Source organism: Trachymyrmex septentrionalis, unplaced genomic scaffold (genome assembly GCF_001594115.1).
Source record: "Trachymyrmex septentrionalis isolate Tsep2-gDNA-1 unplaced genomic scaffold, Tsep1.0 scaffold51, whole genome shotgun sequence".
NCBI lineage: Eukaryota > Metazoa > Arthropoda > Insecta > Hymenoptera > Formicidae > Trachymyrmex > Trachymyrmex septentrionalis.
In genome coordinates this window covers 354,278-366,275 of record NW_017305683.1, presented here as the reverse complement: position 1 = coordinate 366,275, position 11,998 = coordinate 354,278, and the positions used below count along the sequence as shown (strand labels likewise).

General features: G+C 26.6%; 2 protein-coding genes across 2 annotated transcripts in view; both read right to left on the bottom strand.

Moving 5' to 3' along the window:
• Positions 1–2,705: 2,705 nt before the first annotated feature.
• Positions 2,706–5,981, bottom strand: LOC108751727 (trypsin-1-like). The gene is made up of 5 exons (XM_018492078.1): positions 5,892–5,981; positions 5,621–5,783; positions 4,397–4,599; positions 3,128–3,330; positions 2,706–2,888 (listed from the first exon to the last, which is right to left on the bottom strand). Exons 1-5 carry the CDS (start codon positions 5,977–5,979, stop codon positions 2,706–2,708), a joined length of 840 nt encoding a protein of 279 aa, XP_018347580.1. The 5' UTR covers positions 5,980–5,981.
• A 2,569-nt stretch (positions 5,982–8,550) lies between these two features.
• Positions 8,551–11,998, bottom strand: part of LOC108751632 (trypsin-1-like) — a 3,758-nt gene continuing 310 nt past the window's right edge. Inside the window, exons 2-7 of the mRNA XM_018491918.1 lie at positions 11,841–11,889; positions 11,333–11,453; positions 10,942–11,104; positions 10,451–10,659; positions 10,109–10,360; positions 8,551–8,832 (exon numbers count right to left, since the gene is read on the bottom strand). Of these exons, the coding sequence (XP_018347420.1) occupies positions 8,711–8,832; positions 10,109–10,360; positions 10,451–10,659; positions 10,942–11,104; positions 11,333–11,453; positions 11,841–11,889 (916 nt within the window). The 3' untranslated portion in view covers positions 8,551–8,710. The remainder of the gene's footprint in view (positions 8,833–10,108; positions 10,361–10,450; positions 10,660–10,941; positions 11,105–11,332; positions 11,454–11,840; positions 11,890–11,998) is intronic.

Here is an 11,998-nt window from a genome sequence, read left to right as displayed (position 1 = left end):
TAGTCGAGGCGATACTGGTCTCACTTAAATGACTGGTTTGTGTTGTATAGCGGGACTATCATCGCCCGCATCCTGGGACACTCTCAGGAATGTAAATTGAATATAATCCATACGTTTTACATTTGCGCTGAAGTTCGTATTTTTTTCTACCGTTGTATTTATTTCATTTTTTATATTTTATTTTAGCCTGGAAAGTAGATTACTAACCGGTTTGTCAGTCCCGTTATACATTTCTTGGCATCGTAGTCATGCAATGAAATTTGTTTGATGTCTTTGATATCTTTGATATCTTTGATATTTAAAAATTTGTTAATGCATTTTTTACCAAAGAATAAATAATGAAAATCTACACATTTATAATAATTTTGATCACTGTTTTATTTGATGTACTGTTTTATTAAAGTTGTTTATTATTATAGATGAAAGAGAGTGTATATGGCTGATATTGTAAAAAATGTTTTTTTGCACATATTGTAAAAACTCTAAAAATATTAGAAGTCAGAAATATCAAATACGTATTTGTTTTTGTGATATGTGCACTATGTAAATATTTTTCTATAAAATTATTAATATATTAGGTTGAGTAAAAAGTCATCGCGTATTTTTTAGCTCAAAGTTGTATATACAATATCTTCGTCAATAATGAATGAAATTCAAATTTAAAAAAAGGGTTTTAAAGCTTGAAATCTCTACTTTTAAAAGCTTATCACATTTTTCAAGTTTATATGAGTTTGATAATTTTTACATACCAAAAACTACGAGCTGAAAAAGACGAAAAATTTTCTTCTCACTTTGTGGATTTGTAACGTGTCCAAAACGAATTTGAGAAAATTTTCGATTACCTATCGTGAAAGCTTGATACTTTCCCTACAAAATCGTTTTTTTTTAATATTCCTACGACTTTTGATTACTGAGTTATCGCGGATTAAATAAAAGAATTATTTTGACTTTAATTGCTCATAACTCCATTAAAAATTGTCGTATCGTATAATTTAAAAAAGAGATTTTTAAAGCTGAAACTTTACTCTATCAAGATATATTTATATTGTTGGTAAGAAAGTAATTGCGATTTTTACTGATAGATGTCTTTTAAAAAAACGCGATGACTTTTTACTTAACCTAATATAAAATATATATAATATATATATATTATATTTTGCATATATTTCTTATGGTTGCATATCATAAAATGGAAATTACCAATCTTAATTTTAAAAATAATTTGTATTTTTCTCTTATATATTATTTATTCAAAAAATTTCCAAAATCAATAGAATATAATAATGCAAAATTTAAAATATAGAGGTATAAAATTTCAGATGAATTATATTTAAATCATATTTGGAAAATATGTTAAAGGGCATTTAAAGCTAATTAATGCAAACATTTATTACATTTTTCTATCGCATATTATAATATAATATTTCCTATAAAAAGATATAACATTGATAGCTTAAGTCTAATCTCAATCTCACTATAGTCAATTTCCTCGGCAACAGAATTGAGTATTTTAACCTTTGGTTATATTTCAGCAGTCGTAAAAAAATTGTATGGTAAATATTGCACAATATAATATTATTTTTGTAAACATGTTATAATATAACAAATGCTGACATGTCATATCTATTCATAATTTTATAATATCGCCTTTCTTTATTTATTTATTGCCGCTATAAGTATAAACAGAGAGAGAGAGAGAGAGAGAGAGAGAGAGAGAGAGAGAGAGAGAGAGAGAAATAACAAAAAATCTAATAGATAAAACGTGAAAATAATATTATACAAAAATTCATTGTTTTTGAGCAATTTAAGTACATCAATTTCACATCTGGCACATCACTCTAAATATATAAATTATAAAAAAAATAGATAAAAGAATTACGAGTCAAACTGGATGTTTATTGCTAATTAATTAAATAAAATTTGTTAATAAGAAAAACACAAATTCGACCCGTTATCGGGTCATTTTCAATGTTACAAATAATTACAAAATAATTTGTTAAAAAAATTTTGTTTGCGTCTACTTTTTACAATTATTTAAAAAATTATTATTATAACGCATGTTTTGGTGCGCGCGTAACTTAAAATAAGGAACTAAATAATAGATTTAAATAATTAAAATTAAAGTAGATAAACAATAAAAGAGCTTCGAGACAAACAGTTATTTCGATCCGTCATTCTCAATGACTCGTTATCGGGTCATTTTCAATGTGACAGATATTACAAAATTTTTTAGACAAAATATTTTGTTATATCTGTCACATTGATGACCCGTTAATGGAACGAAACTGTTTGTGTTTATTAAAGATTAATTCGTTAAAAATAAAGATTTATGGACTCTCAAGAGTTTTATAAACAAAACAACAAATGATTGAGCTAATGAGAATTGAAACGTAGTTGTTGTGTCCGTGCGTAACTATAAATTTATATTTAAATTAAAATATATAAATAAACGTTTCGGCTCCGCTTTGAGTTAGCGACGAACATTCAACTTGACTTGTAGCCCTTTTATTGTTTATCAACTTTAATTTTAATTATTTAAGCCCGTTATCTATTTTCTTATATAAAAAAAAAAATTATGACAAAAATATCATATATATCCTGAGAACAGAGCACGAGAATTTAAAGAATTTATATATACAATAGTAAAGTCATTTGTCATTTGTCTCTTTTTATCATGTTTACGATTAACAATCGCTGAGTCATAATCAATTATGTTCACAGAAACAGCCATCTTTTGAATTTTTCAAAATCCAATCCATATATCGTGTAACTCTTGTATATACACCTGGGTAACCAGGTCTTGCGCATCCATTACCCCAGGACACCACACCGATGAGTTCATATTTTTTATCTTCTCGCTCCGTTATTAGAGGACCACCACTATCTCCCTATAATACGAAAGATTCCTTATTATTCGCACACAGAATTCAATCCAGTCATATTCAATGTAATAAAATGAGTTTAAGTTATAATTATATGCACTGCGTTAGTGTAGTATTAATATGTACTATACTAATATATTGTAAGATATGTTTTGCAATTGCATTGTATGCTTTTCAAAATTCTTTTATTTACTATTACAATTTTCTATTTTTAATTTACACATATACAAGTAAGTAAATATTACCTGACATGAATCTTTTTGTCCTTCAAGATAACCTGCGCATAGCATATTTTCTGAAATCATTCGGGCACTGTAGCTGGTATTGCGACAAGCCTGAAGACTCATGACTGGAACTTCTACTTCCTGGAGAAGGCAGGACGGTTTGCCATCCTCTTTCAATGTACCCCAACCTGATACAATTGCTTTTGCCTCTACATATTCGTTTTCTAAAAAATAATTCATGCTTAGACATTTAGACATGCTTTAAACATTACGTATTATGACGAATAATTACTTAAAGCGACTAATTACAATAATAATTTTATGGAAAGAATTAGTAAAATATTGTTTTTATCATTTTTTTAAAATAATTTTGTTCAAATTTAAATATACATATTTAATAATATCACAATGTATCAACATAAATCTGATAAAAAGAATTTTAGTAGTAATCAACTTTCTATTTAAAAAAATAATAATAAAAAAAGTGAAAATCACTAAAAGAAAGTTAAGAGGTTTTCAAGTAAAAATATATTATATGTATATTATTAATGCAAATACATTGTAATGCCGGTAAATAGGGCAGGTAAGTGTACCATGTCATGCTGCGTTAACAAATTCAGAAAAAGATGATTGCGTGCATTCGAAATGCAAATTCAAGTCCTCGATTTCAGAGAAATCTTCATTATTACGCAGTTATTTGTGCGACGCGACAGTACATTTCAATTGAGAGTAGGTACCCGTATATTGACTAATTTATGACTTTTTTATTACGTAATCGTCGCATAATAAACATGATTGCTAATCATAGGTCGCTTAATATATCCAATATTATGCGTTTTACAAAAATGCATTGACCAAAATTAATCGTGATTGAATGCTATTGTAACATCGTCTAAGCATGAAATTGTAACACGCTTTGAAAGTAGATATCGATAATGCATTCGACATGTTAAATTAAGATTATACAATAATTGCGTGTCTTGAATAAAAAACTTATTATCAATTTATCTGTCAAACGTAGAAAATTAATAAAGCATATTATAGTACGTCAAGAAATTTCAATATATTGTCATTATTATTATTATTAATTTTTACAATATATGTGTTATTATAATTTTAATTATGATAAAAATTGTGCATTTAATATTATTCTTATTATTATTTATTGCGTCTTTAAAAAAGAAAATAAATACACTCGCATAGTAATAATTTATCTTTATAAAAATATTTTTATTAGATTATTATTATTATCATTATACTATTATAAAAAAAAAATAAAAGTACACTTACCTAACATTGTTGGTAAACATATGGGCCTTATTGTATCGCTCAACGGCACTCTTTCATTAAGACGAAGCAGCGCGATATCATTTTCAAAATTCAGAAAGCTAAAGTCACCAGTCATAACGCGCACTACGTATCTGGTTTCCGGTGATTTCTCGATACATCTGTCGTGTTCCCCGAAAGTAACTCTGATCATGAACCACATGAATCTGAAAATTGGACTAGAAGAGCTGATCACATTCGCCTGGCGAATAAGTTTGCAATGGAAGAACTTTAAATAAAATAAATGAACTCTACAGAAAATATCTTCCAATTTAATATATTTAATAATAATTCAATTTTTTTTTACATTGACTCAATCATGTGTTCTAGAATTTCTATATTTTAGTAATATGAAAATCTTACATTTAATTTCTTATTTGTTAATTTCTTATTTTCATATTCATTGTATATTGAATGAATAACTTTTTAAACAATGTTTACATAACGTTTCTGTTTATATAATAATTTATGCTATTCATTTTGTTAAGATAAATATATGTGAACAAGCAACTTTAAGGTAACAAACTCTTCATATTGCTCTATTGCAAGTAACTAAAAATTATAATCGTCAATACTGAAATAATTTATCATTCCTTCATGTCAACATAGAGGAGCTAACGGCACTAAAAGTTTTCCTTGTAGCATGACATTAATCAAGGATGCAAATATGAAGTTTGACCCGTTTGCGTGTTGAGTAGATGATGCCAATAGTACGATTAGTAGTTAGTATTTTATACAGTTATTCTAAGGCTTGTTTTCACAATATATGGTTACCTTAAAATTAAAGGTTACCAAGAGATTTATCAATGAAATTCATTCATTAATTTCTTGGTAACTCTTAATTTTTAGGTAATCATGTACTGTAAAAACAAATCTAATTCATAGAAATATTTTGAGAGAGTATTCACTTCCAATTTTATTTATAACAATAAAACAAATTAAATATACCTTTTAAGATTTGTGATTATTATTATTTATTATTTCTTTTGGCTAAATTTTTTATTTCTGTTACATTATTAATAAAATCTATTGAAATTGTAAATATGTTTTAATAAAAATAATAATATATTGACAAAAATTTTTATAAAATATTTTTTATAAAAACAAAAGTTAGAATTAAGATCCAATTTTAATATTAACATTAATTCTGATTCTACTAGATGCACAATATTTATAAACCATACCTACCCCTTCACGCAGTGTGCGGCTGTGAGAACGTAACGATCGTTTATAAGTGTACCACCGCAGTAAAATTTGTTTAGGTACGATAATCTAGCCATCCATGGAAATTCATTCATACTCGTCGTTTGACCTCCAACTATACGACTTTCTTCATTCCGTAATCCACAACCTAGATTGTAACAATTGAAGTGTAGTACACTTTTTCTGCACTGTTTTTCACAACACTATGTTTAATAAAAGTAAAACTTAACAAGAAAAGGAATATTGAAGTACGCACTACAGTAGCAGGGCGCAGGTGATTCAGTGGAATAAGGTGGCTTATTACCAAAAACTCCAAAGAAATACTTTATCTTTTCATCAAACATTTCGGCCTAAAATAAAAATAATTACATTAATTAATGATCTATGTGCTTCCCATACAGCACAGGTATTCAAATGACATTCTAAAGACATCCAGAAAACTGTGTTCTAAGGACATTCCCAGAATATCTGAAGCTATATGGAAATTTATTGTTATATTATATTTATATATTTAATAATTATATTTATATAAAATTTTAAATATAAATAGGTAGGAATAAGATGTATAACTATTTTAATTACAGATTATTCTTATAAAAAAAGATAAATAGAAATAAATTTAAAGTTATTTTTGTAATTTTTTGTCACGTACATTTTTTTTACTTCGATAAGTTATTAAAATGATTTAAATTATATGTTTGTATCTTGTCAAATATATCTCTTAATTGTTTTTCATTATATAATTCCTCTAAATTAACACCTAAATTTACTCTACTTTTGTTTTATATTAAAATTAAATGTACTAAAAATTAAGATTATAAGAACTAAAAAATTTACATCTCAGAAAATATTTTAACGATTTTTTAAGAGACATAGTAGTATACCATATAAATAAATTAATTGTATGTATTATTCATAAATGCAATTCTTACCTGACACTTTTTTGTCGCTAAAAACAAAATGAATAATAAAATTAAGAAACACGAAGGCTTCATATTCTGCGACTTGATTGAGTAACTTATTGCACCGATAATCATACACTTATAACTTTAATTAAGTCTTTGTAGATATATGAGTGTTGCCACACGGGCACCGTCAGAAACGAGTCATGGACATGTCCCTGACTGAGAGCGACTATCACTGGCGTCCTACGCCGACTATGGAGGACCGAGAGGTCGAAGAAGTAATTGCTATTCCGGAAGGGAAGGCGGGCACAGCCAGTCGGCCGGTACCTGACCAGTTCACGTTCATGTTCAGGGTCGAATCACGGATAACTGTTATTGACCGTCATCAGGGCCACGACGAGAAATTATTATACCCATTATTGAGAGTTGTTTAGGTATTGTCATCTGCATTTACATAAATTTCTATATCAATAAAAATGTAAAAATAATATCTTTCTATTTTTTTATTTGATATTAGCACATTAAATAGTTTATTAATTATTTTATAAGATAACTTCCATAGAAAAGTAGTAACGTTACTTTTACTTTCAATTATCTCGTTAATCTTTAGGTATATTTTATATATATTAAAAGAATGTTTTATAAAATATTTATGATAAGGAAAAGTTGATATTAAAATGTTTGTATTACTTTTGTATACACACAAAATCTCTTCTTTTTTAATTTTAGTAGATTTTTTAGTAGATAGTATGTTCATTTATAGTAGATAGTATAATAAATTCTTAAAACAATGATTTTTGTTTAAATTTAATTAAAACATTTTTCACAATTTCGCAATGCGTCCTAACGTATCATCGTGCGAATGCATAATGAAATAAAAGAAAGTGCAAAAAGAGAAGCTTATATACAAGTACGTATTTTAGTTTTATTATATGCACATACGCATTTGGTGCATCATCTGGCACCGTTTAGCAGACACATTTCACAAACAATTTGTTATTAATGAATATCTCATCGACTAGTTTTGGAAGAAAAAAGTAGTCTTGTTAATATACTAATTAAATCTTGTTATTTTTATTTTCGATGAGAATTTATAATAAAGTTTTCGCTGATTGCTATCCTATTATTATAATATTATTTCTTAGAACTAGTTTTGATTGAAGAAGCAGGTTTAGCAACTTTGTCATCGTTATTATTAACCATCTATTTATATTTCTTCGAAAAATATAAAAATTCAATTTTAGGAAGAGTGTAGTATCGTACATTTTGAGTTTTCTTTCTTTATTATTAATATTGTGTAAAATTATGTATTGTCATATTGTTAGTCATGCTAAGATAAAAATAATGTGCCTATTATATTTTAATCTTATTCTAATTTTAAAAATATAAGAACATATGTATATGTTGCGATTTATTTAATATTATACATACAGGTGTGTAATGTAATAATAAGTAAAAATTAAATAACAATTATTTTAGAAAGTAAATTTTATAAAGCATAATATAAATAAAATTTTTTTATCTATATATAATTTTAATTATTTTTATATAATAACAAAATATGCAACGATTGTTTTAAGTACATTTTATATTTATTAATACATTCTAAGTCTTTTGTAAGTTTATACATATTATTTTGTAACACATATGCATACATATTATGTACACGTAATAGGCAATATCAGTAATTTAGATTAACATAAATTACACTATCTTCTATTATGTACAAATTACTAGTTGCGCATACAAAGATACTATTGTACGCGAAGTGCATTTAGATGAGTCAACTTTAGCCCGGTTTGACAGTGAACCGTTACTGATTGCTAATTATTCCGGAAACGTTTGACCGCTATTCGTACGATCAAAGGTGATGGAAACGTGTGAAGCGAACTAAGTATGTGTGCTCTGATCTTACTTAAATTAAATTTTCTACAAAAAAATATATCCTTTACATTTTATACACACATATATAAACAATAATTAATAATTAACAATAATAACATGTATACAAGGAACTATATTTGATAAGTCAGTATTTAATAAAAAATTGTACTCAGTTCCGCCAAATAAGTTATTTAAGAATAATAATATAAAACGTACTTATTGCAGTGATTAATTACAATCATTGCATGTGAAATTTTATGTACAAGTCGGAGGTGAAAGCAGATCCTCAGGTGACACACAGACAGCCTTCCTTCATGTTTGCATGGATCCATTTGAGATATCGGGTTACTCTTGTATAAACTCCGGGATAACCTGGTCTACCACATCCCACACCCCAAGACACTATACCTATTAAATACGTTTAATATATACATAAGTCCTATATGAACAAAAATGTTTCAATAGTAAGATCCCAATCAGCAAAGAATGATGTTAAAAATGTTTTTGAAAACGTTTTTCAAATATTTTTAAAAACATTTTTAAAAATAATGGGTTAAGTTATTTTTTTTTAATTAAAGAGAAGCGTTTATTTTAATGTTTAAAACAATATTTTTTTAACATTTGAAAAATGTTTATTTTAAAATTTTTAAAAACGCTTTTAAAACATTTTTAAAAACCGTTTAAGAAATATTTTTAAAAAAGTTTTTAGAAATGATAAAAATAATGAGTCATCTTTTTTTCATTAAAAAAACATTTATTTTAACGTATAAAAGGACATTCCTTATACATTTGAAAAATGTTTTACCAAAATTACTTTAAAATCAGTAAACAACGTTTTTAAAATATTTGTAAAAATATTTAAAGAAATTATCTGTTGAAAAGTGCGAGAACTAAGAATTATAACAAAATACTTCAATTTTCATCTGGGGCCTAATTTTAGGCTTAATTTTAAGGTTATTTCATTAACATTTCATCAGAACATGAAGGATGAGAAATCTCATATTGTTGCACCTTCTATGTGTGGTTTTTATTTACAAAAAACAATGTCCATCTAGCGGTGGTGTCTGGTACTACTTGCAAAATAATTAATGTTAAATTAATGTTAAATAAACGTTTTTCCAAATTGTTATTACAAATAAATTATAAATGTAATATGAATATATATTGAATAAATGTTATAAATATTTTTTTAAATCATTATTATAGATAAATATTAAATAATTTAATAAATATTTATACAAATCATTATTTTGAATAAATAATTATTGTAAAATGTATATTTAAAAATTATTTTAAAATCATTTTTTTGTCTGTTGATTGAGAATTTCTGCGGATTTTTACACTTGCGTGAATATAAATAAAGTTGTCTGGAGATATTTGCTTTACAACATGCTTGCTCAAATAATGAAGGAATAATAATCATTTGACAGAAATACTTTTACGAAAAACTATATAGATTAAAACAAGAAATTCTTAGTTTTTCATAGATATTTGTAGTAGGACGTAAAGTGGCTGTTTGTTTGAAAAACCAATAAATCCTTCATCTTCAAACAATATCACTCTCAATGTAGTTTTCTTTTTCTGTACTTTTTCGTAAAATTTTTTTTTCTTCTTGAAACAGTATTTATCTATAAATATTATTAAAAATTATACATATTATTATAATGAAATATAAATGTTTTACCTGCTATTTCAAGCTTATCGGCTTCTTGAACAAGAAGAGGACCACCACTGTCTCCTTGACAAGAATCCTGGTTATTTCGGCCGGCGCATATCATATTTTCAGTAATTCGATTTGCTCGATATTTCATTTTTCGACATTGCGTCAAGCTATATATAGGGACTTGCACCTCCTGCACCTTTCCAGGCAGCATGCCTCCTTCCGAAGTACGACCCCATCCTACTACCGTCCCTTCTTTTCCAGCAGGATCGGTCCCTGTATATATTAACATATTAAAAATACAATATTTAATATCTTAAAACAGATCACACACACATGATTGATTCTGTTCAATGCATATGTTACCTGGTTGAGGTAAACAGATTGGTCGAATCTTTTTCGAAAATTTCACAGACTTGCGTAATTTTAATAAAGCTACATCGTGATTGTAGGAATTCATATCAAAATTTCTATGACGTACTACAGCACTCACTGCTCTCATAACAGGAGTTCCATCAGTATTTACGTATTGATCGTAATCGCCAAGTACTACTCGAATTTTCGATCGTTTTAAACTTAAAAAGAAAAATAAAAACATTAATTTAATTGCAATAATATATATTAAATAGAATCAAAATATAAATAAAGCACACACTTATGCTTTTTTTTAATATTAAAGATTATGTTAGAATTTCTACGAGATACTTATTCAATAACGTTCATAATAATTATGACACATTATGACGTCGTTCTTAATAATTTTGTGATACTATCTATTTACTTTATTGTATTTATATTATTGTTATTATTTACGTTTTGATTGTATTTATTTATAAACTTATTGAATAAAGACATACTTCCGTACACAATGAGCAGCGGTAATTACATAATCGTTGTTGAGCAGACTAGCACCACAATGGAAACGACCATCATACACTAGCCTCGCAATCCAGGGATATCTATTCGGTAATGTAGGACGTCCCCCCACTATTCGATTCTCTTGATTAGATAAACCGCATTCTGAGATCAATATCGAAATTTAAATGCTTTTAGTGTTTAAAAATATTAAATTCAAACAAATTATTCATTACTTCTATAACAAAATAAGTATAGTAAAAATAGATAATATACGTAATAACTTAATCGTAAATTATATGTATATTAACAAATTTTAATATTTTTAATATTTTTAAAAAGATTTAATAAAGTAATTAAAGGACAAATTTAATTTGTGAAAGACATTCTTACCACACGTGCAGTTTCTTAGCCTTTCTTCGTCTGTTTCAGTATTCTCAATAATATCAATACCAAATATTTCATCGAATAAAAATTTTCCGATACGAATTCGAGAATTATTCAAAGAAATTTCCTGAAAGAAATGTATAATTAACTGGTGTTATTCAAGTACGCGCTCACTTTCTATTGCAAATACGACATAAACGATGAGAGAAAGTAATCATGATCAGAATAATGGGTCAAGGCCTAAGCTGTCAAATTATCTTCAACACTAACTAAATATCTTATAAGCGGAAGCGTTGCACGCACGCACGTAATATTTACACGAATCTTTTAATAATGTTTGACTGATTACAATTATTATCTAATTTCTAAAATTTTTTATATCTGTTTGGATTGAATAATATAGTGTGATATGCTAAGTAATGTCAAGGAATAAAAAGTTAAATAAGAGCATTAAATTCTTAAATTAAAACGGCATGATTTAGAATAATTTATAAATTATTATCAATTTTTATACAGCATAGACCTTCAAGGGACATTCCTCTCTTAATGTCTTAAGAACGTTTCTAAAACGTTTTTTGGATAATGTGTACTGTATGAGTTATAATAATCAATATTAAAAAATAATAAAAGAAGAATTGCCTTTATAATACTGTTGCGAGTTACATAATAAGA

Bases quoted from the DNA above. Each gene is read 5' to 3' on its own strand.
- LOC108751727 (XM_018492078.1), bottom strand. From the start codon at position 5,979: ATGTTTGATGAAAAGATAAAGTATTTCTTTGGAGTTTTTGGTAATAAG. The intron at 3,331-4,396 runs GTAAGTGTACTT...ATTATTTTTTAG, and splicing joins ATGTTTACCAACAATGTTAG to AAAACGAATATGTAGAGGCA. The intron at 2,889-3,127 runs GTAATATTTACT...TTCGTATTATAG, and splicing joins GACAAAAAGATTCATGTCAG to GGAGATAGTGGTGGTCCTCT.